Source organism: Dromiciops gliroides, chromosome 2 (genome assembly GCF_019393635.1).
Source record: "Dromiciops gliroides isolate mDroGli1 chromosome 2, mDroGli1.pri, whole genome shotgun sequence".
In the NCBI taxonomy this organism is placed as follows: Eukaryota; Metazoa; Chordata; class Mammalia; order Microbiotheria; family Microbiotheriidae; genus Dromiciops; species Dromiciops gliroides.
In genome coordinates this window covers 637010727-637036474 of record NC_057862.1, presented here as the reverse complement: position 1 = coordinate 637036474, position 25748 = coordinate 637010727, and the positions used below count along the sequence as shown (strand labels likewise).

Below are 25748 nucleotides of genomic sequence, written 5' to 3'. Positions count from 1 at the left end.
CCTTATTCTACGGAGGAAGAAATTGTAGGCCTGGGAGGAAGATGACTTGCCCAAGGTTGTTAGTGAATGGCAGATCCAGTCTTTACTTTAAAAATGTCTGTGTGTAGTTTTGTCTGGGTGTCTAAATGTGTCTGGGTGTAAGTTTGTGTATGTGTGTGCATGTGCTCACATGCTCCAGGGCACATATAACCACATCTGGGTCACAGAAGAAGGGGACAGATTGGAATACAGGGTTGTGTAACTAAAATACATTCTAGTGTTCTTAGCACCACACCTCACTGCCCGTCAGGAGCCAGTAGAAAGGGAGGGCTCCTGAACTAGGGAAGAGGGTATTCTGTTGAGAAACCTAGCTACTGGGAGATTCCAGGGCCCCGGGTCTTAGAAGATCATATTGCCAGAGATGGTGGCCACCTCAGTGGCTCCAATTCTCTGGTGCCTCTTTGTGTGGGCGTGGGCCACTTGAATCTTCTCCCTGCACCTCACCCATAAAATGAGGGAGTTGGACTCCGTGGTTTCTGGATCCCCTTCTACCCCACCCTCCCACCCCCAGGATGTGATTTTCAGGGTTCTAACCCCATATGTACTCATAGTAAGTACACAGGGACAGATGCGTCCTTCCTCTTGTTCTCACAGCTAAGGGCCCTAAAATCCACGAAGTTAGGGTAAGGTGAATTAACACAAACCTCTTCTTTTCAGAGAAGGAAAATGAGGCCCAGGATAAGGAAGGGGCTTGCCTTAGGTTACACAGCAAATAAGAGGCAGAGGTGGGTATGAACCTTGACCTCTTTTCCACCACAACACGCTGTCTCGATTAGCTGTAGGGTTAGGGAATCAGCACTGCCAATCGGGGTGCTCCGAGCCCCGAGCCTGGGGTTGAAGCTGGTCACCTGACAACCTTGGGCCGCCAGGGATGCGGTTCCCGAGTGACCTTGAGCGTGTAGCTGCGGAGGCAGGGGCAGTGGGTGAGGAAGGCGCTCACGACTTGGGGCGCCACCACACAGTAGCAGTGCACCTCGCGCAGGTGGCCGCAGCCCCGGGCCAGCTCCTCCAACGCCGAGTTCAGGGCGGCCGAGGCTGTGGCGCGCACGACCAGGGCCGTCAGCGTGGCGGCGTAGTGGCTGCCTGCGAGGCGCACTGCCTCGGCCACCTCGCCGAACGTGTTGAGCCTCAGTGTGGTCACGGGGATGGCGGGCTGCAGGACCAGGGTGACCCGCTCGTCGGGCACCGAGTGGTCCAGTTCCAGGTCCACTGCGAGCCCCGGATGACGCCTGCGGACCGCTGCCCACGCGAAGTCGGGGATGCCCTGGGCGTACTTGTCCAGCCGGGCGCAGAACACGGCCAGGTGCCGGAAGGGCGGGCGGCCCGGCTCTGCCAGGGCGACCAGTACCTGCGCCGACAGGCTGGCGTAGTAGAGGCCGAGAGCGCACAGGTGAGGGCAGGCAGCCAGGACGGTGCGCACCGTCTCCGGTCGCACGTTGCACACCAGCGTCCTGTTGTTGAGGAAGAGGCCTCGGAGCTGCGGGCAGGCCCGCGCCACCTGCAGCACTAGCCCGTCGTCCAGAGTGAAAGGCATGCTTCGGAAATCCAGCTGTCGGAGCGTGCACAGGCCCGGTGGCCCAGCCGCGCACACTTGGAGCAGTGCGCTCAGGATGTCATGGCCAGAATAGAAGAGCGGGTTCTCGCCTCTGCAAGCAATGCGCAGTCCCTGCAGGCCGGGGCCCTGCTGGGCCAAGGCTCTTAGGAGCTCCGTGGCTGCTCGCCGGCTCCCCTCCTTGGACGGCTCAAACTCCAGCCCCAGGTGGCGGATCTGACCCAGGCAGGGGGACAGACAATTCAAGGCAGCCGTGTCTGCCTCCGGTTCGCAGCTTTCGGGACAAAACAGAGGGGAAAATGATCAACGGGGCTGCCCGAGGCAATGGTAGAGTTCCTAGTCGTCCCTCTATGTTCCACCGTGCTCCTAGCTCTCTAGTTCCATCCTATCCATGTCAGCTGTTTCAGGGTCTCAGCGAAGGGCTTAGTCAAGGCAAATAGCTGAGCCGTCAAGGAAACGATCTCACACTGGGATGTCTGCACCTCTAATCTGCCGTCACAAAGACCCAAGCGTCCTCGCCCGAAACCAACTTGATGGGCTGGACTTATCTGGACTAACCCTTCCAAGTCTGACATTCCGTTTCCTAACTCTCATATGATGTGTCAGACCAGGAGGGATTTGCCCCCTGGGACATAGTTTGGGTCTAAATAGATCATAGATGGGCAGCTAGGTGGTGCAGTGGTTAAAGCACCGGCCCTGAATTCAGGAGTACCTGAGTTCAAATCCAGCCTCAGACACTTGACACTTACTAGCTGTGTGACCTTGGGCAAGTCACTTAACCCCCATTGCCTACAAAAACAAACAAACAAAACAAATAAATAGATCATAGATAAATCTTCTCTTTCATTGTAAAAAGAGATAGTTACGACTCCTTCAAAAATGCTGTATGTTATTACTGTGGGTACTCCCTAGTATGCTCATACAGAGCGTAGTCCTTCCTTGCCTCAGTGGACAGGCCTTCACGACTAGCTATGGCAAAAATGAATGAACGAATGAATGAATGAATGAAAGAAAATTAAAAATATAAAATCATCACCCAGTGACCTCTTCTGAATTCCTCAGCTCACCCCACATATTCAATTTGTTGCCAAATCTTGTCCTTTCTAACTCTACAAACTCTCTCCTATACGTAGTTGTTTCCTTCTCTCCACTCACTGGGTCCCAACTGTTGGTGGCCCTCATCGCCTCTCACCTGGGCTATGGCAGGGACCTTCTCACTGGTTTCCCTGCCCAAGGTTTCTCCCAATCCAAACCATCCTCCATTCAGTTGCCTAGGTGATTCTGTGAAGTGTAGGTGTGACTATGTCAACCTCCCTAACCCCCATTAGCTCCAGTGGCTCCCCCAGGATCACTACAAACTTCTCTATTTGGCATTTGAAGCTGTTCCTAAGCTGGCACCTCTTACCTTTGCAATCTTCTCCTACATCGATCCCCTCTCTACACTGTGATGCAGCACGTTTACTGTCCCTCACACAGGATACGCTTATCTCTCATTTCCTTGCCTTTGCACTGGTTTAGTCCTCTGCCTCTGAGTTTCCCCGGCTTCCTTCGAGACTCAGCTCCAAACCTGCCTTCCCGAGGAGGCCTTTCCTGTTGCCCCAGGCTGTTAAAACCTTTCCCACTCAGAATGCTTTCCAATTGCTGTCTATGGGCTGGAAGGGCCTAGTTATTTACATATTGTCTCTGCCCGTAGAAAGAGAGCTCTTTGAGAGACTGTTTTTGCTGTCTTCCCGACCCCCAGCCCCCACCCCCAACCAGTAGATGCTTAATAAACGCTTGTTCAGTTACAAAGAAAAATGACTGAAAGACTTGGTGACTTTGAGCAATTCAATGACCAATCCTCAGTCCAGAGAACTGATAAGGAAGCATGCTACTCATCTCTTGACTCGGGAGGCAAAATACTGATTACATTTCCTGACACGGCCCATGAGGCAATGGGTTTTGCTTTGACTACAAATATCAGTTAGCAGGGCTTTGTTTTGTTTTACTTTTTTTTTCTTTTTTCATTGGGGGTGGGAGTTTGAGGGGAGACAGGGAGAAGAGGGAGAAAGAAAGAGAAAGAAACAAAGGAAGAGAGGAAGGAAGGAGAGTCTCGAGGCAGCATTTTTTTAATGGAGAGAAGAAAACAGAAGACCAGAAGAAAAGCCCCCCAAAGCAGGAACAGATTCAAAAGCTACGCTTTGAATTTATCACATACTCAAAAGAAAATTAAACTACACACATAAAGACCCGCATAATCCCTCTTTTCCGATTTACTGTGTATACAAAAATGCCCATTCAGTTCGGCCTTTGTTAAGTTCAGAATAAAACATTTTTTAATTTTAAATTAAATGCTATTAATTTCTTGCCTGCTTGGCTCTGAGCCCTTTCATATTTAGCTACATTTCAATAGAATGCAAATCCCTTGAAGGGTAGAGATCTTCCTTCCTCCCTTCCTTCCTCCCTCTCTCCCTTTCTCCCTCCCTCCCTTCCTTTTCTTTCCAAGACCGGACACATGGTAGGCATTTAATAACTGCCCATCGAAGTCAAATGAATTAGCTGGGTTAGGCCTTGGACATCTAAAAAGTCACTGGGCAGATACCTGAAGCCCTTTGCAGATTGGTTGGACCTGCTACCATGTGCTCATTATCTATTGGCACAACCTTCAAGAATATGAGGCTCAACACTCCCCGCAGGCCCTCTCCCTCCTACCTGGAGGTAGGACTTAGGAGGTGAGGGGGTGGCAAGCCATCTTTCCACCGGTAGCTGAGCTGGCATGAGACAAGGGGATGCCTGTGTTATTACAGTTTGCTGAATGTTTGCAATATTGTAAAACTGTTCAGTGGTCCCTAGGGAAGGAACCCACTTCTTCAGAGGTAAGGGTGGAAGCTGGCAGCTATCCAAGCATGAGTCATTGGTAGAGAACACTGGAAAGTGGGTGGAACTGATAAGCCTGGGCCAGCCACCTTCTCCCACAAGTAATCATTAAGGGGACTCAGTCACTCAGTTGGAGTCAGTTATTCTAATTCTGCTGATAATACTTACTGAAAGCTAAGCTGTTATTGCTTTTTTGCTATCAGTTTGATTTTTGCCCCATGGCTAAATTGCCCTAGGACCTGAGTAAAGTTACATTAAAAAAAAACCCAAAGGGGCAGCTAGGTGGCGCAGTGGATAGAGCCCTGGAGTCAGGAGGACCTGAGTTCAAATCCAACCTCAGACACTTAACACTCACTAGCTGTGTGACCCTGGGCAAGTCACTTAACCCCAATTGCCTCACTAAAAAAACAAAAAACAAAACCCCAAACCCCAAAAGTAGTAGTGGTAGTGGTGGTAGTAGTAGTAGTGGTGGTGGTGGTGGTAGTAGTAGTGGTGGTGGTGGTGGTAGTAGTAGTGGTGGTGGTGGTGGTGGTAGTAGTAGTAGTAGTAGTAGTAGTGGTGGTGGTGGTGGTGGTAGTAGTAGTAGTAGTAGTAGTAGTGGTGGTGGTGGTAGTAGTAGTGGTGGTGGTGGTAGTAGTAGTAGTAGTTGTAGTAGTAGTGGGGGGGGGGAGCTAGGTGGTGCAGTGGAGGAGGACCTGATCAAACCCAGCCTCAGACACTTGACACTTACTAGCTATGTGACCTTGGGCAAGTCACTTAACCCTCATTGCCCCGCCAAAAAAAAAAATGCCATAGAGTAGTGGTGGTGGTGGTGGTGGTGGTAGTAGTAGTAGTACTTGTAATACTAGAATTTCTATAGGTCTTTAGGGTTTGCAAAGCACTTTACAAATATCTCATTTAATCCTCATACCAACTCTGTAAGGCAGGTGTTATTATAGATTTATAGACGAGGAAACTGAGGCTAAAATAAGCTTGTGACTTGCCCAGGGCCACACAGTAGTAAGGGTCCAATGCCATATTTGCACTTAGGTCTCCCTGACCCCAGGTTTAGTGCTCTCTCCACTGTGCCTGTCACCTAGGTACTTTGGGGGGTGGGGTTAGAACTCTTGAAAGGAAGTGACTCCTCCTGTGGGATAGACAGGAATGGGTCCCTAAGGCTTCCTCACCTGATATCTGTGATGTACCACACAGAGCTTGAGTTGACAGCAGTGGCCCAAGCATGGCAGACCTGGGAAACTGCATATCGGTCACGCAGGGGCAAGTATCGGAAGATCAGTGAGAGTAATTCTTCAGGGAGGTATTTCCACAGGTCAGCCATTGGGAAGGTGGTCAGGCTCCAAAGATCCCTGTCTGCCAATCCTTCTGCAGTGTCTCTGGAGCTGGTCTGAAGACAGAGACCTAGACATGACTCAAAGGGAAAGAACCACTACTCACTCAACTCTTCCCCCTGCTCCTACTCAATGCCTTGCACGGGGTGAGGGGTGGGGGAAACTACTACAGAGGAATTCCATGAGAACATCAGCCTGGATCCACCAAAACAGACCTAGGTTCAGCTCAATATCCTCAGGGAGTCAAGTGCATTCCCATTGCTAACTTTCCTTAAAACCTCATTGTGGATTTCTTCCATTTTCAGCATATTCCTTCTCACAGAACAATACATTCCATATGCCTCACCTTTCTGTGTTAAAATGGTCAGTCTCTCATTTGTTTTCAGATTATATTCATCCAGCAAACAAAAAAAAATTGGGGAGTTGGACTGGAAACCGGCATTTCTTAATCAGAGGTCCATAAATTTGATTTTTAAAAATATTCTTGATAAACATATTTCAAAATAACTGGTTTTCTTTATAATCCTAGGCACTTTATCTTATGTATTCAGAGGAATCCATAGGCTCCCCCAGATTGCCAAAGGGTTGGGCCATTACACAAAAGAAGGTTAAGCACCTCTAGGACTTTCAAAATCCCTCCCTGCTCTATGAGATCTTTTCCAGCTCTGACATTCTAGGTTTCCCCTTCAAACCCTCTCCACTCTCAAAATTCACTCTTCCTATCAAGAGCACCACCATCTTTACTGTTTCTCCAGCTCACAACATAGGTGTCCTTCATTCCCAAAGAGGACCTTGACATCGGGTGATGTCATAACTTGCAGTGAATTGGATTGAAGTGAGGGAGGGCTGTGCAAAGTCACCAACCTCACTCTCTCCTCCAGAGCCATCTGGGTCCACTGGCAAGATATAGATCAGGATGGGGGCAGCTAGGTGGTACAGTGGATAGAGCACCGGCCCTGGATTCAGGAGGACCTGAGTTCAAATCCAACCTCAGATACAACACTTACTAGCTGTGTGACCCTGGGCAAGTCACTTAACCCTCATTGCCCTGCCCCCCCCAAAAGATATAGATCAGGATGACTGGATATGGCCCCAGATGTTTAAAGAAATTGGGGTTAAATGACTTGCCCAGGGTCACACAGTTAGGAAATATCTGAGGTGATATTTGAACTCAGATCCTCCCAGCTTCAGGGACAGTGCTCTATCCACTGCCCCCACACAGCTGTCACCTTCTCTTTCTCCCATCTCATATCCAACTTGTTGCCAAGGACTGATGATGCAATGTCTCTCCCATGTACCCCCTTCTCTCCTCTAACATCGGTATCATTCTATTTTTTCTTTTCTTTTCTTTTGTGGGGCAATGAGAACTAAGTGACTTGCCCAAGGCCACACAGCTACTAAGTATCAAGTGTTTGGGTTCAGATTTGAACTCAGGTTCTCCTGACTCCAGAGCCGGTGCCTTATCCACTTCACCACCTATCGGCTCCCTTCGGGATCATTCTAATTGCAGGCTCTCATCCCCTCATGCCCAGATCATTGCAATAGCCTGCTAATAGTTCCGCCTTCGTTAAATCTCTCCCATATTTCTGTTATTGCATTCGGTGATTTTCCTAAAGTGCAAGTCTGATCGTGTCACACCCCTACTCAATAAACTCCAGTGGCTCCCTATCACTACAGAATCAAATACAAAATCCTTTGTTTGGCATTCAAAGCCCTTCATAGTCTAATTCCTCCTCCCTACCCTATCCTTCCAGCCTTCTTACAGTTTACACCCACCTCCCACCTCCACATAATCTGTGATCCAGTTACACTGGTCTCCTTGCTGTTCCTTGAACCAGACACTACATCTCCAGACACCCAGTATTTCCCCTATGTCTGGAATGCTCTGCTTCCTCATCTCTAACTCCTGGCTTCTTTCAGGTCTTACCTAAAAACCCACCTTTTATAAGAAGCCTTTCTCAATCCCTCTTAATTACAATGATTATTTCCCATTTATCCTATACACATCTTGTTTCAATATATGTTTGCCTGTTGTCGCCTGAATTAGATTGTAAACTCCTTGAAGGACAGTTTTTTGTCTTTCTTTGTATGCCCAGTGCCTGGCACATAGTAGGCGCTTAATAAATGCTTATTGACTGTTCTAACATTCTTTTAGGAGGTGTTATAAAACACCATTCACATTATGCCAAATTGTGTTCAATGACCTTATTTTGTGTGGGGGTGTACTTAGAGAATGAACTCTAATCCCTCTCTGATGTCTCTCTCATTTTCCATTTCTTTTTCCTTTTCCTTTTTTTTTTGGGGGGGGGGGGACGGGGCAATGCGGGTTAAATGACTTGCCCAGGGTCACACAGCTAGTAAGTGTCAAGTGTCTGAGGTCGGACTTGAACTCACGTCCTCCTGAATCCAGGGCCCGTGTTTTATCCACTGCGCCACCTAGCTTCCCCTCATTTTCCATTTCTATCTAGATTGCCTGTCATTAGGACAGTACTCAGTCCCTCCAACCTCACAGCCCAGAGGGAAGTCACCTTTCCCCATCCCCCTTGATGCTGGTGCCTTCCCACTGAAATTGCTTCCCATTCCCCCTGCGTGTAGCCGACGTATACAGAATTGTTTGAACGCTGTCTCCTCCATTAGAAGGTGCGCTCTCTGAAGGCCGGGACTTGTTTCCTTTCTTTGTATACCCAGAACACAAAGGATGCTGAATAAAGGCTTGTGGATTTGACTTGACTCTTGCCTCACCCCGCCCTCCCCCGCTCCATCCCCAAACACGCGATAATTACAAAGATCACAATCAACTCTCTCACTTCTGGCCCGGAATAAATTGTCTCTGGGCCTCGGAATCCAGGGAACAGCAGCCACCACCCGGGCTTCAGAGTCACCGCCCTTTGGGCGGGTCCGTCACTTACTAACGGGACCGGGAGACTGGACCGTCCCTGAGGCCGCGACCTTCCGGCTTTTCCTTCGGCTCCGTGGGCTTTCTCAGGACTATACTTTGCCCGGAACATCAAGGAGGGCGAGCACTGTGACCTCCGCCAGAGCGCAGATCATCTCGGGGCCGGGGGGGCTCCGGGCTGGGCGCTGCAGAGTTCAGTAGCCCAGGGCCCTAACTCGGGGTGGGGCTGTGGGGACTTTTTCTCCGCCTCCACCGTCGCCCAACGCCGACTCGCTAGCTCTCGGAGCCCCTGTAGAATCCAAGGAATCCGGGGTTCACTCTTACGGCTACACTGCGACCGTGACACGGTCAGCCGACGTCACCCCTTAAGTCTGACTGCCCCTTGGGCTTATAGAGCGGTTTTTCCACTTCCACCTACCACCTTGCGGCAGTTAAGGAGTTAAATGGGTAGGGTTCTAGAGCCCCGAATAGAGACCTGAATGGTTCATTCAAATCAGCTGGGGACCAGTAGCCAATCACCAGATCGGGCGGGGCCGAGCTTAGATGAAGTTGCGGGATGGAGGTCGGTCCTTCCACTCTAGGTGTCCTGGACCTCAATCGGGTGTCTTCAGTCCTCTGCACCTCCCAAGTGGTCCCCTCTGACCCTTACAGCCATCAACCCTGGGGATCCCTTCTTTTGGAGCGCAGGAAGCTCTATCGTTTCCGTTTCTGGGGACTTGGGCGGAGGAGAGCCAGATCCACCCCCACCCTTGGAACTCCCACGCTCCTAGTCCAATCCTACAACTGTCTGGGATGTGGTGCGGGCTGAAGTGTCCGCGAGACAGACTTGTGGCGGGTTTCTAGCCGGGCGCGGCCAGGCTCGGAGGCGGAGGTGACAGCAGGACCTGGGAAGTCCCCCTTGTACTCCCCGCCCCCCCACCCCGGCACACGCCCCCACCCGGCACTGGAAATTTGAGTAGTGGAAACCTTGGACTCCGTGCCAGAGGACCCGGTTTGAAATCCTGTCTCTGGCACTAACTGTGTCTGCAGGCAAAGTCGCATCGCCACATTCCTCAGCTGTGCCATGGGGTAAATATTTGCACGACAAACTCCAGTCACTTTGTCAGTTTGAAAACTCTAGGGAAATGGGGACTGCCCCGGTTTTTCCTCCCCGGTCCTACCCCATCCTACCGTGCGTCCCCACATCTTTTCAAAGCCCAAAGTGTGAGGCATAGGGTGGGGTAGGGTGGGGTGTGCGGCGGTGGGTTCCATCTGAGCCATCCTAAGAGGCCTAGCCCACGTAACCCAGAGACACTAAGTCTCCATCACTGCCAAAAGGCAAATTAAACATGAATCCCCATCCCGTGGATCCCCTTCTCCTGCCACCCCCACCCCCGCAGGCAGGGGTCCTAAAATAATAAGCCACAATTGTCCAGCTTTCCTCACAACAACCCCTTATGAGCTAACCAGAGCCAGGTGGCATAGTGCATAGTCGCTGACTTGGATTCAGAAAGACCTAATTTCAAATTCTGCCTCGGATACGTACTAGTTGTGTGACCTTGGGAGAGTCACTTCATTCCCTCTCAGCCTCCGTTTCCTCGTCTGTAAAATAGGAATAGGAGCGCCCGTTTCACAGAGCTGTTATGATCAAATGAGATAATACATAAAGCCGTTTCTAAACCTTTAAGCGTAATATAAACGCTAGCTATTATTACACTAAGTTTGCAGAAGAGGAAAAAGGGCAAGAGGGAAAGTGCTTACCGACGTAGTTCCGGTCGAGGCTCAAACCGACACCTGATTCCAAGCCCAGGGATCTTTCCAGCACTGCACGTGCTGCAGTCTTCTTCAGAGCCCCATGAGTGTCACTCACCGCTCCTCGGTGAGAGGTTCTTCTTGCCAACTAACCCCAACCTGGATGTTTCTTACCTGGCCCAGAGCGCGGACCTCGGATCTCGAGCTGAAAGGGTTACTGGGCTCCTTGAATTTCCGGGGCCAGCTAGACTGACTCAGGGCAGGCTGACTCACGGGAGCGTTGGCTGGTCTGTAAGCTTGGATAGGGCTGAGTCAGGGGAAGGACCCAGGCCCTTAGACTCATCCCCATCCACTACGTGGTACCTCTGGTCACTAAGCTTCTTAATTGTCCCGGCTTCTCGCCAGGGGCGTTCCCCGCCCCGGAGTTCGGGGGATCCCGGGGCGGGGAGCTATCTCTGCCCCTCCCCTTCTCTCTTGTACCTCCTCCCCGCTCCCCTTCCCCTTGGGCTCTGCGCAAACCCGGAAGAGCGACAGACAGGACCGGTGTCTGCGGGAGCCGGAGCAGCCAGGACCGGACGGCTCGGTCAGTGACTTCGGGGAGCCTGGCAGGGGAGGAGGCGCGGCGCGAGGAGGGGAGGGGCGTGGTGGACAGGGTCCGGCGGGCCGAGGGCACCGGGGCGCTGGTCTAGGGTCTTCCTGCCACGTTTGGCCTGGTTAGAGGTGCCAGGCAAGGGCAGGGTCCTGAGCTGGGGGTGGGTCTGGAGGAGTGTGTGGATCGGTCCCGGCCGAAGATGCAGCCCCACCCTCCAGCCCTCTCTCCTTCCTTGCCTTCTCTGTCTTCTCCCCGGGCCAGGGTCGGGCCCCACGTGGGAGGCGTTCGAGCCTCGGCCACCCCTCTAGGGGTGCGGTTCCGTTTGAAAGCTCGAGCTTCTGAGGCACTTTTAACGTCTGCAAAGAGCATTTCTCAGCACAATCTTTGGGGCAGGTGTTAGCCTCTCCTTCTTGCAGATGGGAAAAGTGAGGCCCTGGGAAGTTAAGACTTGAGAGTGGGCACACACACACTTGGTAAAAATCCGAGCCCCGCCCTCCGTTTCCAAAGCCAACTCTCTTGCCAAACCGAAAATCTCGAGGTCAGCAACGAGTTGCGTCCAGCTCAGGCCCGCCCCACCCCCAACCTTTCTCCTTTGGGTTTAGGGACTAGATCCCATCCCCCTCTCACCCCCCCCCCCCCGCACCCAGCAGCATTGCCTGCCCAGGCCCCGACCAGTGGGTGTGAAAGATCTCTGGAAGATAGACGTCCTAGTTAGGGGCAGAGGGGAGGTACCTTGGCCAGAAGCCAAGAGCCAAGGAGGGGACTGGAAGAATAGAGACCAATAGGATGATGGGCCAAGAGGGGATGGAGCTGGCATAGAGCCAAGACAGTGGGGAAGGAAGAGAAAGCAAGGAAGGAGATGTCGCTTAACTAACATTTAAGAGCTTACAATGTGTAATGTATTGGCCCGGATAAAGACAACAATATCACCGAATCCAGGATTTCAGAGTAGAGAGGGACCCTGGGGACTTAGCTAGTCCCAACTTGATCTTCATTGAGAATTCCTTCTACCATGTCCCTGGTAAGGCATCATCTGGTCTTCCTTTGAAGTCACTGAGGGGGAAACCCAGTGCTTCCCACTTCACTTTAGAAGGGTTGTGATTATTTGTAGGGTGATAAGAGACCTCCAGGGATACAAATGAGAAGGTGCTAAATGCATTAAAAGAGTTTTAAGAAATGCTGAGAACAAATGTGGGACTGATGATCCTTTGGAGCTGACAAACTCAGGGTAGGCTTCGTGGAGGAGGTGGACTTTGAGGGATAGGTGTGGTGTGGTGGGAGGTTCCAGCAGTTGCTGGCATAAGGGAGAATTTGAATGAAGTAAAAAATCCACTCAGAAGAGTCCTGTTCAGGAGTCTGGGTGTAATTCAGTTTGGCAGGTGCCTGGTAGTATATGGGGGGAGGGAAGGAAGGTGGGTGGGACAAGTCTAGAAAGAGAGGCAGAAGCTGGATCTTGGCAATGCCGGAAATGTCAGGCTGAGGAATTTCTTTGGACTATGTTCAGTCCAGAACAGGAAGCAGTGGATGAGGTCCTGAGTTCTGACCAGTTGATGGAATTGACTTTTTCTTTCACTTCTGAGAAAAGTTCCTTGGGCCCTTCCATTGCTTTCTCATCCTCAGCCCAGAATGCCTCTGCTGCCTTTATGGCCAAAGTGGTGCCTTAGGAAGATCACTTCAGGGGCTTCAAGAAGGATGGATGGGAATCACGATGAAGATAGGGCCACCAGCCAGGAGGTTATTATGATAGTCGAGTTGAAAGGGCCTGAACCAAGCTTAGTGACCACAACAGTGACGAGTCATATGAAAAGATATTGAGGGCTTTGCCAAGCTCTGCTACTAACTCCCTCTGAGCCTCAGTTTCTTTGTGAAGTGAAGACTGAATTCTAAGATCTATCAGCTGCTTTTCCACTTTTTTTGAGGGGGGAGGGGAGAAGGCAGTTGGGGTTAAGTGACTTGCCCAGGATCACACAGCTAGTAAGTGTCTGAGGTGAGATTTGAACTCAGGTCCTTCTGACTCCAGGGTAGGTGCCCTATCTAGTGCACCCCCTAGCTAACCCCACTTTCCACTCAATTAAGTCTGTGCCTATAAACCAAATCAGAAGCAGCCATCAAGAGTAGAGTTAAGGGGCAGCTAGGTGGCGCAGTGGATAGAGCACCGGCCCTGGAGTCAGGAGAACCTGAGTTCAAATCTGGCCTCAGACACTTAACACTTAGTAGCTGTGTGACCCTGGGCAAGTCACTTAACCCCAATTGCCTCACTAAAAAAAAAAAAAAGAGTAGAGTCAAACCAGGCTCAAGTTGAATTGGGAAATGCTTACCAAAATAAATAAAAATACAACATAGATAATGTTAATTTGTGGGGGTTTTTTGGGGGGCAGGGCAGTGAGAGTTAAGTGACTTGTCCAGGGTCACACAGCTAGTAACTGTCAAGTGTCTGAGGCTGGATTTGAACTCAGGCCCTCCTGAATCCAGGGCCAGTGCTTTATCTACTGTGCCACCTAGCTGCCCCCTGATTTGTGGTTTTTTCATCAATACTGCCCCACAGAGATCCTGTTTTCTATTTGAGTTTTGACACTGATGATCAAAACTCCCTGATCTATTTCTTGGCCATGGTCAGTGGTGCTAGGAGGTAGGCTCATGCCTCTCTCTCCATAGCCACGCCTTTCTTGTCCCCCTTTCCCTTCCCTGGTGACACTTATGTGTTCAGAAATAATGTGGCACTTAGAGGTGGAGATCAGATTCCTGTTGAGCGTACCTTGCACTGAACTGAGCACCAAGGCCAGAGATGGCCTTTGAAATTGGGCTCAGTCCCTTGTGTGTGGGGCAGGATGGTGGTTGATGAATGGACAGAGATATAGGAAGGCGACAGATAAAGGAAATGGTAGGTAGGTCCATTAGCTGGAATCAGGAAACCTGAGTTCAAATGTTACCTCTGACAGTAGCTGTGTGACCCTGGGTAAGTCACTTCACCCCATTTGCCAAACAGAAAGCAGTCCCCAAGGCTCATAAGGACAGGGACTCTGAAGACTTTCCAGTCACCTAGCAGGAGATTGTCAGAGTGTGTACTGGGTTCAGAGGGTGGGGGAAAAGGATAAGCATTTATTAAGGGCCTAACATGTGGCAGGCAGTGTGCCAAGCGCTTTACAAATATCTAATTTTATTCACCTAACAAACTTGTGAGGTTGATGTTATCATGAGCCCCATTTTTCAGTTGAGGAAACTAAGGCAAACAGAGGATAAGTCATACAGCCAATAAATGTTTGAGGCTGGATTTGAATCAAGGCCTCCTGAATCCAGGCCCCATGCTTTATCCACTTTGTTGCTATCTGCCTCGGTTTCCCCAGGGGAGCATGTTTTATCAAGCTCCAATGGCCTACTTCAGGTTTTTTGGGTTTTTTTTTTTGCAGTTTTTTTTTTAAAGCATTTATTGAAAGGGGCAGCTAGGTGGCGCAGTGGATAAAGCACCGACCCTGGATTAAGGAGGACCTGAGTTCAAATCTGTCCTCAGACACTTAACACTTACTAGCTGTGTAACCCTGGGCAAATTATTTAACCCTCATTGCCCCACCCCCCAAAAAATTTAAATTAAAAAAAAAAAGATTTTATTAAGTACCTTTCACTTAGTGCAAAACCAGATACCCAGACAAAATAAAAGTGTTCTCAAAGGTCTTATATTCTACTAGGATGAGGGCTTCTTTACCTGGGATCTAGAGATCTCCAATAGGTCTATGGGTGGATTTCAGGGAGTCCATGGACCAGAATCGGGGTGGGGGGGAATTACACTTTATTTTCACTAATTTATAACTGGAAATGAGTATTGCCTTCAATTATTTAAAAATCTGATGTTGAGAAGGAATTCCTAGGCTTTATCAGACTGTTCTCAAAGTGGTGAAGGATACAAAGAAGCCCAAGACCCCCTGGACCAAGGGGATAAAACAGCTACACAGATGAGTAAATACAAGATAATTTGGGGAGGTTGTTGCTCGGCTATTTCAGTTGTGTCCAGCTATTCAGTGACCCCATTTGGGGTTTTCTTGGCAGAGATGCTGGTGTGGTTTGCCATTTCCTTCTCCTCTTTTGACAGATGAGAAAACTGAGGCAAACAGGGTGAAATGACTTGCCCAGGGTCACCCAGCTAGTAAGTATCTGAGGCCAGATTTGAACTTGAGTTTTCCTGACTCCAGGCCTGGTGCTCTTTGTCAACTAGCCGGCAAAAAAAAAAAAAAATTAGGGGGAAGAGGAGACCACTAAAATTGAGGTGGATCATTAAAAAGCTTCCACCAAGGGTAGCACCTACATTGATCGTGGAAAGAAGCCGATGATGAGTTCTAATGGGTGAAGGTGAGGAGAGAGTGTATTGCTTGTATGTAGGGCAGCCTTTGCAAAAGCATGGAGGTGGGAAATGAGATACTGAGTTCAGGGAAGTGCTTGTTTTCCTAAGTGATTTAAACTTTGCCCTTGTCAGCATTAATTTGCTTCCCAAAGACTTCCCCATAGAAAGGAGAGAAACCAGTCACTTCTTCCTCTAAGATTAGGGTGTGGCCAGAATTTCTTAGAGTTCCTCTCAATGAATCTCCTACCTGCATTCACACAAACTGACTCAATCCTAATAATGATAATAAAACTGATTATATCTGACATACCCAAAGTTTACAAAGTACATCCTAATAGCTAGAATTTATATAGGTGGCGAAATGGATAGAGCCTGGGGCTTGGTGTCAGGAAGACCTGAGTTCCAATCCAACCTCAGATACCAGCTGGGTGACCCTGGGCAAGTCAGTTCACCCCTAAATTGCTTCAGTTTCCTTATCTGTAAATGCCAGGATCTGACGGTCTCCAGCTGGGGTCTAGCTGCATGGCTAGTGCCCTAGGTCACTGAAAGACCCATTTTCTTCCCCTCCAAGTTGTAGATAATATATAGTTGTAGGCGTAATGAATCTTATCCCACCCCAGCTCCCACCATACTGCTGGCCCAGAGAAGTAGGGGAATCTTAGGACTGCAGCTAAACAGCCTGTACCCTCTGCCTTGCCCTGGCCTCTTGGTCATTTGCCAGGGTAGGCTGGAACTTCTGCTTTGTGTCAGCTCACCCCCCTCCCTGTCCTCCCTTCCACTTCTCTTTCTTTTATCCTTCACAGGAATCCCCCCAGTTTTGTCAGTACTGGAACAGAACTGTTCAAGGCCAGAGGGGTCTGCACATGGGGAGGAGAGTCAGAAAGGGAGCCTGACCCCTCTCTGGGCTTCAGGGAGGCTGTTCCTCTGGTGAAGGAAGGGGGGGGCTCTCTCTCAGGCAGGAGGATATGAAAGTGAGAAGAGCTGAAAAGTACCCCATCTGCAGGAAGCCCTCAGGAGGGGAGATCCAGGGCCACTGTTCTGAGAAAGTACTGTCTTGTGGTGCCCAACCCCAGCCTCCCCTGCCCACTGTCTCCTGGGCTTCCCTCTGTACTGCTGTAGAGTAGGCTGGGCTTCCCCCACCTCTCAGCTGGGCCCTGGCTGGACTATGCACCCCAAGGGCCTCCAGCATCCTTGGCTCTATGGTGGTTGAAGTTTCTGTTTGTGGAACACCTCATCCTAAGGTAGCTTCCAGCTCTTAGCACTGTGCAGGTTAAAAGCATTCTATGGGGGTAGCTAGGTGGCGCAGTGAATAGAGCACCAGCCCTGGAGTCAGGAGTACCTGAGTTCAAATCCGACCTCAGACACTTAAACACTTACTAGCTGTGTGACCCTGGGCAAGTCACTTAACCCCGATTGCCTCACTTAAAAAAGAAAAAGCATTCTATGCCTTAAAACCCATCTTAGCATAATATAGCATCTTAGCATTTGTTTCTTTTTCCTAGTTTGTATAGAGTATAGGACGAGGAGTTCAAAAGACCTGGGTTCAGGTTCTTCTTTGAATACTTACCAGCTTTGTTATCCCTGGGCAAATGGCTCTGGGGGCCTCAATTTCCTTATCTGTCAAATAGGTAATAATAGCACAGAGTTGTGAAGATAAGATGAGACAAGATATACTCTTCTGACTCTTCACATGCTATATCCCAAGGGCTCCTCAGCCCTATCATGCTGTGTTCAGACTTCCTTACCAAGTCTATTTTATACTAAGGGCAGGGGACCCAAAGATAGCTTACCCTGCCTCAGCTCCCATTCTTTAGCTTCTCACTCTTCAGCTCTCCTAATGAGAGGATTGCTAGATTACTACTTACTGTGATCCTGCTCTGGGCTATTAAAGTGCTTATTTGTCCCTTGGTGATTGAATGGGGGGGGGGGGAGAGGGAGGGCTGGGAAGAAGGGTCTTTGTTCTATTGAGAACCAGTTTGGCATATTGAAATAGAGTTGTTGGACTCAGTGCTGAACTCAGAAAAGCCTGAGTTCAGATCCCTCCACAGACACTGGCTTTGTGACCCTGGGCAAGTCATTTAACTTCTCTCTGCCAGTTTCCTTATCTGGAAGGTGGGGATGATAAGCGCCCTTACTTTATGGGGTTGTTGTGAGGATTAAATGTGGTGATTTAGGTAAAGTGTTTTTGCCCGCCTTGAACTGTTAGATAAAGGTTAGCTATTTTTTTTTAAGTGAGGCAATTGGGGTTAAGTGACTTGCCCAGGGTCACACAGCTAGTAAGTGTTAAGTGCCTGAGGCTTGGTTTGAACTCTGGCACTCCTGACTCCGGGACGGGGCTCTATCCACTGCCACCTAGCTGCCCCCAGCTATTTTTCTTGTTGGAGCTGACTGGGTTTCTTAGGTCTTCATGAGGCATCTCCTATTTGAGCCTGGGATCTGGGATTCCTTGGGAGCATGGGAAGGCAGGGCTGGGGACTGACCCACATGATCTGTAGGAGCCTGGGATGGCAGGTGACTCTGGGAAGATGGAAGACGGCCTCCAAGAGTGGATCGGCAGTGCCTACCTGTTTGTGGAATCCATGATGGAGAAAGTAATTCTGCCTGACCTATACGAAGATTCTCAGTGGAAGCTGGCAATATTTCGGGTCCTTAAATTGGCACTGGCAGGTGACTATGGGGTGCTGGGGTGTATATATATATATATATATAGGGGGGTAATTTCACATTTCAATGGTATTTTTTAAGCTTACTGCCTTTCCCACAACCCAGAGAGGTAGTGCAAATATTAATCCTATTTTATTAGAAGAGGAAACTGATGGTCAGAGTAGGTGAGGATCATCCAGCTAGGGGGGTAGTATAGAAGTGGGGATATGGCTAGTCCCCAGGGAGCTTGTCTCTTGCAGATACACCCTCCCAGGGCCTTGTTTTTGCTCCTCACCCCCTCTCTCAATACCTCTCAGTGAAGAGCCTTGCTCCTAAAGCTGTTCTACTGGCCAGTTATGAAGAACAATTAAGAAGCAGGCAGACCCTGACCCATCAGTGTGACCCCAAACACCTAAGGCATGACATGCTAAGGATAGAATAGGGGATGACTCTCCAGGACGCTCTGCCTTTATCTCCAAGGTGACTTGATGCTCCACCTATATACACACAGCAGCCCTATAAATGTATATCTGCAGGTTAAATGTGTGTATGACATGTGGCCTTTCCTTTGTATGTATATATGTACACGTTCACATGTCGATAAATGTGATGTATGTATGTGTGCATGTGCATGTCTGTACCTGTAGTTTAATGTATGTATGGAAGCATGTCCATTTGTCAGTGTGCATTGTTGCATGTTTCTGTGTGAATCAAGGGCCTGGCCCTATTTCATACACACGTATGTATTTATGGGCACAATGCATGTCCACAGATGCATGTAGTGCATGCCCTTACGTGTGTACGTTGACTAATACCATTCGTTTGCACTTTCCTTAGAGGACTCGGTCTCTCCCCATTGTCTAACCCCTTTTCTCTTTTTCTCTCTGTCTGCCTCCCACCTTCCCTGATTTCCCTCTTCTGTCTCACTGTACCCTCCCTCAGGTCTTTTCCTTTCCCTAGTTCTCCCTCCTCTGAATGTTGCTCCTGAAAGCTTCCTTACCCCAAGTGGCATTAAGACCTGAGTAGGGGACCCAGATGAAGCAGGATGTGGCAACCCCAATCCCCCTCATCCACCGTGGTGGTCTGGGTTTGGCCACTGAGCCCAGGGGGCCTGGGGCGAGGCCTGCAGTGAGCTCCCCACCACCCCTGCTCTCAAGTCAGGGCTCAGCACGAGAAGACCACCCCCCTTCCAGAATCAGGGCTAGATGGGTTCTAAGAGCGATAGGAGAAGAGACCATCGCAGTCCTCCATCACTGCCCCACTGTGCCCTCATAAAATCACTGTGCAGGTAAAGAAGGTCTTCTTGATATCTGCCTCTAGTTGTGCCCATGCTCCGGAAGTTCCAAAGCTCTTGGGCTTTTCTCTGGTGTCACCAATTTCCAGAGGCCCCAATCTTAACAGGCAGGATCTCCCCATCTCCTAATTACGTCCTATTTCCTGGGATGACGGGCACATTTGATCGGCTCCCGAGGAGGCCAGGGCCTTCCCTCTGGTCCAACCCAAGCTATCCTGAGGACCTTGCTGTTACTTAGAAGTGCATCAAAGGGCCAGCCAACCCTCAATTTGAACCATAGTTTTGTATGACTTTTAAGAGCTAGCCACAGTCTCAAGGTCTAGCCAGGCCAAGCCAGAGCAGCATTTTTTTTTTTTTAAACAAGCCTCTTTCCCCCGGCATACAGGGAACCACCGGCCACAGAAGGTCAGAGGTGGATGGAACCTTAGCACATAGAGTGTTAGAGTCCCAGAGCTCTAAGAGACCTCAGAGATCAGTCTGTTCCCAAAGAGGAATTCCTTTCACAACATCTGCAACAAGTATTTAGCCTGCTTTCCGCTGCCTGAAGCCCTCTGGTGATAGAAGGCTCCAGAGGCAATTCATTTCAATTTTGGACAGCACTGATTATTTCACCCTGTTTGCCTCAGTTTCCCCATCCATAAAATGAGCTGGAGAAGGAAATGGCAAATCACTCCAGTATCTTTGCCAAGAAAACTCCAAATAGGGTCATGAAGGGTTGGACATGACTGAAATGAATGAATAACAGTGATTAGGAAGTCAGCTAGGTGACCTGGTGGATAGAGAGCTGGGCCTGGAGTCAGGAAGCCCCTGAGTTCAAATCTGGCCTCAGGCACTTACTAGCTGTGTGACCCTGAGCAACTCATTTAACCTTTGCCTGCCTCAGTTTCCTCATCTGTAAAATGACAATAATAATAGCACCTCCCTCCCAGGGTCATTGTGAGGAATCAAATGAGAACTTATCTGTAAAGGACCAATTAAATGCCAGCTATTGCTATTATTATCATAGAGTTTCCTAAGGCTCAGCCAAGTTAAGTGACTTACCAAGGTCACACAGCCAACAAGTGTCAGATTTAGGATATTTTCAGAATGTTAGATGTTAGAGACCACTTAGTCCAATCCTCTCATTTTTTTTTTTAGTGAGGCAATTGGGGTTAAGTGACTTGCCCAAGGTCACACAGCTAGTAAGTGTTAAGTGTCTGAGGCTGGATTTGAACTCAGGTACTCCTGACTCCAGGGCCGGTGCTCTATCCACTGCGCCACCTAGCTGCCCCTAATCCTCTCATTTTACAGACGAGGAAGTTGAGGTTCAGAGGAACAGTCTCTTTGCCCAAGGTCAGAACAAAATGTTCTTTCCAGATCATCAATTCATTGATAGCAGAGAGAGAGGGAGAGAGAGAGAGGGAGGGAGGGAGAGAGAGGGAGAGAGTGTTGGGTGGGGAGGTATCTAAATTAACAGCCTGGAGGTATATCTTCCTCTCTCATCGAGTTGGCCTGTAGTCTGACCCACTGCACGCTACCCCCTGGGGCCTCCGGCTCCCTACTCCCACCCACCCCATCCCCTGCCCCAGGATGCACCGGGAGCCAGGACGGAGCCCAGATTCTAAAGATCCATTGCAGCAACCCGAAGCTCATCGTGCAGCTGAAGTTCTGCGGGCAGGAGCCATGCAGCCGCTTCCTCCGGAGCTATCGCGAGGGGGCTCTGCTGGCCGCCCTCCAGGACAGCCTGGTGGCTTTGCTGGGCCACACCCAGGACCTGATGCTGCACCTGGAGCTTCGCGTGGGCTCCGAGCGCCTGGATTTGATGCTTCAGGAGGAGGAGCGCTGCCTGCGCTGCATCCGACAGGCCAAGGTACGCCCGGGTGGCGTTGGGGGAATGAGGCTGCGTGGGGGGCAGTTCAGACGAGGAGGCTGGCCTCAAGACCAGGCTCTGCCAGACTCCTACTTAGCCTTTCTTCCTTCTCTCCTCCCTCACCCCATCCCAGCCGGACCGGCTCCGAGACGAGGAGATAGGTGAGCTGGAGGATGCTTTCCGAAGCCTGACCTGCGATCCCGGGGGTGGTAAATCCTTGGCCCCAGCCCCAAAGGCTTCAACCCCGGAGGTCCCAGCCCCGAAGACCCCAGCCCACTTGCTCCCTCAGTGCACACCGCCAAAGACCTTTATGTTCCAGGGACAGCAGATTGGTGAGTGGTTTACCGAGCCCCAGGTGGAGGAGGGGTTCACTAGTTAATAATCCTGCACGTGACCCTATCTCTGCACGGTGGGTGAGGGATCTTTGTTTTATCTGGGGCCGCTGGTGGGAGCAGAATTCCTGGATTTTCAGGCTGGATGGGGTGCAGGGAATCTGTAGGAGGGAAATAATTCCTGCTTCATCCTGCCTACCCAGGAAGGGAAGGGCAATTTGTGGATTATCTGGGCTGTCTGAGATGGGGGACAGTGCTTGGATTATTGGAGTTGTCCATGAAGGAATCAGTTCTTTTTTTAAAATTAAAAAAAAAAATTTATTTTTTTTTAGTGAGGCAATTAGGGTTAAGTGACTTGCCCAGGGTCACACAGCTAGTTAAGTGTCTGAGGCTAGATTTGAACTCAGGTCCTCCTGACTCCAGGGCCGGTGCTCTATCCACTGCACCACCTAGCTGCCCCTGGGAATCAATTCTTTTATCCAGAGTGGCCAGGGGGGAGAGGGTGGTGACAGCGGCATTTGGGTGGTGTTGGTGGTGGTGACTCCTCTGTTAATCTGGGAAGGGGGAGGGCTGAGAACTGAAAACCCAGTTTGGTACAGGTAGGGGTGGGGTGGGGATAACTCTGGTTTATCTAGAGTGTCTGGGGGCCGGGAATCCCCAGTTTATCTGGGGCCTGAGGTAGGGAGGCCTGTGGGGATCTCCTAGCACCCAGTTATCTCCACTCAGGGCTCACTTCTCTCCTTCTGCAGCTAACCGTCCTCTGAGCCTGGAGGACCAACAGAAGTTCGCTCGCTCCGTGGGCCGCAAGTGGCGGACGGTGGGCCGGGCACTGAATTGCCGGGCCCTTCGGGAACATGACCTGGACTCCTTGGCTTACGAATATGACCGCGATGGGCTTTACGAGCAGGCCTTCCAGCTGCTGCACCGCTTTGTGCTGGCCGAGGGCCGCCGGGCCACCCTTCAGCGCCTCATCGAGGCTCTAGACAAGAGCAGCCTCACCAGCCTGGCTGAGGACCTGTTGGGGCTTCCGGGGCGCCGGGAACACCAGGAACAGGAAGGGGAAGAAGATTAACTGGTAGAGGAGGCTGCCAAAGGCACTGCCCAGCCCCACCGGCCCCACCTACCTTGAGCCAGCACAATTCAGACCTGTTGGACTAAGGGTGGGATGCCTGATTTGTCTGCAGCTGGGTTAGGGGGCCCGACCTATCCAGGGACAGTGAAGGCCCTACTCTATCTGAGACAGATGGAGGAGAGGTGAAAGGCTGAACTCCTATCCCTCTCCCACCCTTTGATGTGTCTCACACAAAACTGGGCCCTTACCTGAATGTGTGTTAGGCCCTCCTGGTGCCCACCCACCGACAGCTACCCATTGTCTCATCTGAAGTCCAAAGCACTTTGAAGATGTCCCAGTACCCTGCTCCTTGTGTCCCAGAGAAGCTTGTTCTGCAGAACATAGCTGAACCTAATCGATAAAGTAAAGGGTCCTGTCGATTTGATGTGACAACTGATAGTCGGGGTCAAGGTATGGAGGTGCATTAGGGGAAGAGAAAGAACTGGAGGGAAGGGTTTGATAATAATATTTAGACAGCTGTTCAAGGTTAAAATTGACATGAGACTTTGGGGAAACCAAATAGTGCCTTAAGGTTTGCAAAGAATTTTACATCTTATTTTATTTGATCCTTATAACACAACCCTGGGAGGTTGGTGCTATTCTTATCTCCATTTTTCAGATGAGGAAACCAAGGCTGAGAGAAATGAAGTAACTTGCCCAGGGTAGTTGTTCGGTGGTGACCCTGTCTGGGCTTTTCTTGGCAAAGATGCTGGAGTCTTTCGACATTTCCTTCTCCAGCTCGTTTGACAGATGAAGAAACTGAGACAAATAGGGTTAAGTGACTTGCTCAGCTAGTAGGTGTCTGAGGCCACACTTGAACTCAGGTCTTCCTGGCTCCATGAACTCTGCCAATCCAGCTGCTTTTAAACAGGAAAGAACAGTCTCTGCTTTTCTTTGACACTGATGCATATGCTGGAGGCAGGGGAGAAGGGGAAAAGTTAGGGGGAAGAGGGCTCTCCTACACTTCCCCAAAGAGAGTGTGTGTATATATGTATCTGTGTATGTATCAGTCAGAAAGCATTAAGTGCCTACTATGTGCCAAGTATTAATGCTGAGCTATGGAGATACAGACGGAAACAGGAGCAGTTAACTTAGATTCTAAGGGGAGACAATATACATATCTACACATCACTACGAAAGCATGAGGAGCAGATACAAGGTACCCTGGGGTAAGGCCAACAAAGGCTGTCTGCCTAAGGCTGGACTAGAGCTCTCTGGAAGGAGACCAGGGATCCTAAGAGGCAGAGGGAGGAAAGCCAGTGAAACAGAGTTAAGGGCCATGGGAAATGACAGATCTTGGATGAGGAACAGCAAGAGGTCAGCGTGGCTGAAGCACGAGGTGTGCAGAAGGCAGGAATGAGGCTGGAAAAGTAGGAAGAGACTGGGCTGTGTAAAGGGCTTTAAACCAAGACAGTTTCTATTCGGTCCTACAGGTAGGAAGGAGCCACTGGTGTCTGAGTAGGTGGGTTAAAGTTGCATATGGGGGTTTTTGATGGCGGAGGAGGATGGATTGGGATGGGAAGAGCTAGATGGCTGTTGCAATCATCCAGCATGTATGAGCTCCCCAGCCCAAGCAGTTCTAAGAATGAAGGAGCAGATGAAAACAGTTAGGACTAGATGTTGTGTTGGCTTTAAAAACTTAGTTCGAATTCTTGTCTGCCCCCTAAACAAGGCTTAAATTTCCCCATCTTTACACAAATGAGAGTTGGGCAAAGATAATAGGTGGTGCAGTGAATAGAGCACTGGGCCTGGAGTCAGGAAGACCTAAATTAAGATTTGGCCTCAGACACTTACTATAGCTGTGTGACCCTGGGCAAGTCACTTCACCCTGTTTGCCTTAGTTTCCTCACCTGTTAAATGAGTTGGAGAAGGAAATGGCAACCCACTCCAGTATCTCTGCCAAGAAAACCCCAGATAGGTACAAGGACTCAGACATGACTCAACAACATCAGTCTCCAGCTTTAAAATCCTGTGATCCAAAGGGACACTATGACTGTGGGGGGTTTTGCGTGGTTTTTTTTTGTTTGTTTGTTTGTTTGTGAAACTCTATTCCTGGTGGCCTTTTGAAGGTTGCTAAACCCTATTCTTTGGTAAGTGTTTGTGGACCAGTGCTTTAATAAAAAATTCCCCCCTTAAGAGCTCATCTTAAAAATATAAGTCCTATAGAGGAGGTCAATCATATTATAGTATGAATTAATTTAATCCTATCATCCCCTTTCACTGAAGTTTGGACTCAGAATGAGGGAATGGACTTGGGCAGAGGTAAGAGGGAGGGAATAACACAGGAACTTAGAGGGCACCTAGGTGGTGAAGTGGATAAAGCACAGCCCTGGAGTCAGGAAGACCTGAGTTCAATCAAATCTGGCCTCAAACACTTGACGCTCACTAGCTGTGTGATCCTGGGCAAGTCACTTAACCCTCATTGCTCCCCCCCCAAAAAAAAGACATTTTTAAATAGGGAATTTTAGGTATTGGTTGGATACTAAGGTCTTTTCTAACTCAAATTCAGGTTGGGGATTTGGGAGGATGGAAAAGAAGGGAGGTAGTTGTGTCATGAATAAAAAGTGAAAACGTTAGAGCCACCCACCTTCAGTGAAAAGAACTCTGAATCTAGAATCCTGAGTCTCTCCCACTTCTTGAACAACATTGGGAAAGTCACCTTTCTGTGGGAGGGAGTTTCCTTATAGCTTGTATTTAAATAAACAGTAAAAAAAAAGAGAGTGGAGCAGCTAGGTGGTGCAGTGGACAAAGCAATGACCCTGGATTCAGGAGGACCTGAGTTCAAATCCGGCCTCAGACACTTGACACTTACTAGCTGTGTGACCCTGGGCAAGTCACTTAACCCCTATTGCCCTGATAAATAAAATAAAGAAATAGTACTTAAATAGGCCCTTTAAGGTTTGCGAAGCACTTTACATGAGCTATCTCATTTGATCCTCATAACAACCCTGGAAGGTAGTTGCCACTATCATCCCTTTTTTTGTTTTGTTTTGTTTTGGTTTTTTGGTGAGGCAAATGGGGTTAAGTGACTTGCTCAGGGTCACACAGCTAGTAGGTGTTAAGTGTCTGAGGCCGGATTTGAACTCAGGTCCTCCTTACTCCAGGGCCGGTACTCTATCTACTGCGCCATCTAGCCGCCCCCCCTATCATCCCCATTTTACAGATGGGAAAACTAAGGCAGACAAAGGATAA

At 49.7% G+C, this 25748-nt stretch overlaps 2 protein-coding genes across 6 annotated transcripts; one reads left to right on the top strand and one right to left on the bottom strand.

The window, feature by feature from the left end:
* Positions 1 to 551: 551 nt before the first annotated feature.
* FBXL8 (F-box and leucine rich repeat protein 8) lies at positions 552 to 10667 on the bottom strand. Of its 4 annotated transcripts, XM_043984080.1 has the most exons (4): positions 10412 to 10501; positions 10197 to 10252; positions 5614 to 5831; positions 552 to 1865 (listed from the first exon to the last, which is right to left on the bottom strand). In XM_043984080.1, the coding sequence occupies exons 3-4, from the start codon at positions 5763 to 5765 to the stop codon at positions 884 to 886; spliced, it is 1134 nt and encodes a 377-aa protein (XP_043840015.1). In that variant the 5' UTR covers positions 5766 to 5831; positions 10197 to 10252; positions 10412 to 10501; the 3' UTR covers positions 552 to 883. The 4 variants fall into 4 exon arrangements, with proteins under 4 accessions (XP_043840015.1, XP_043840012.1, XP_043840014.1 ...); XM_043984077.1 differs by lacking the exons at positions 10197 to 10252; positions 10412 to 10501 and adding an exon at positions 10577 to 10667; XM_043984079.1 differs by lacking the exon at positions 10197 to 10252 and having other exon boundaries at positions 10412 to 10547.
* Positions 9617 to 24692, top strand: TRADD (TNFRSF1A associated via death domain). 2 transcript variants are annotated; one of them, XM_043984082.1, is made up of 5 exons: positions 9617 to 9739; positions 17823 to 17994; positions 20833 to 21113; positions 21247 to 21445; positions 22195 to 24692. In XM_043984082.1, the coding sequence occupies exons 2-5, from the start codon at positions 17832 to 17834 to the stop codon at positions 22515 to 22517; spliced, it is 966 nt and encodes a 321-aa protein (XP_043840017.1). In that variant the 5' UTR covers positions 9617 to 9739; positions 17823 to 17831; the 3' UTR covers positions 22518 to 24692. The 2 variants fall into 2 exon arrangements, with proteins under 2 accessions (XP_043840017.1, XP_043840016.1); XM_043984081.1 differs by lacking the exon at positions 9617 to 9739 and adding an exon at positions 10753 to 10985.
* The last annotated feature ends 1056 nt before the right edge of the window (positions 24693 to 25748 follow it).

Coding starts and splice junctions, on each gene's coding strand:
- TRADD (XM_043984082.1), top strand. CDS start 17,832: ATGGCAGGTGACTCTGGGAAGATGGAAGACGGCCTCCAAGAGTGGATC. Junction 17,995..20,832: donor CCTTAAATTGGCACTGGCAG/GTGACTATGGGG, acceptor CCCCTGCCCCAG/GATGCACCGGGAGCCAGGAC. Junction 21,446..22,194: donor GTTCCAGGGACAGCAGATTG/GTGAGTGGTTTA, acceptor CTCCTTCTGCAG/CTAACCGTCCTCTGAGCCTG.
- FBXL8 (XM_043984078.1), bottom strand. CDS start 8,783: ATGTTCCGGGCAAAGTATAGTCCTGAGAAAGCCCACGGAGCCGAAGGA. Junction 5,832..8,684: donor CCAGTCTCCCGGTCCCGTTA/GTAAGTGACGGA, acceptor CTCTGTCTTCAG/ACCAGCTCCAGAGACACTGC. Junction 1,866..5,613: donor TGGTACATCACAGATATCAG/GTGAGGAAGCCT, acceptor TTGTCCCGAAAG/CTGCGAACCGGAGGCAGACA.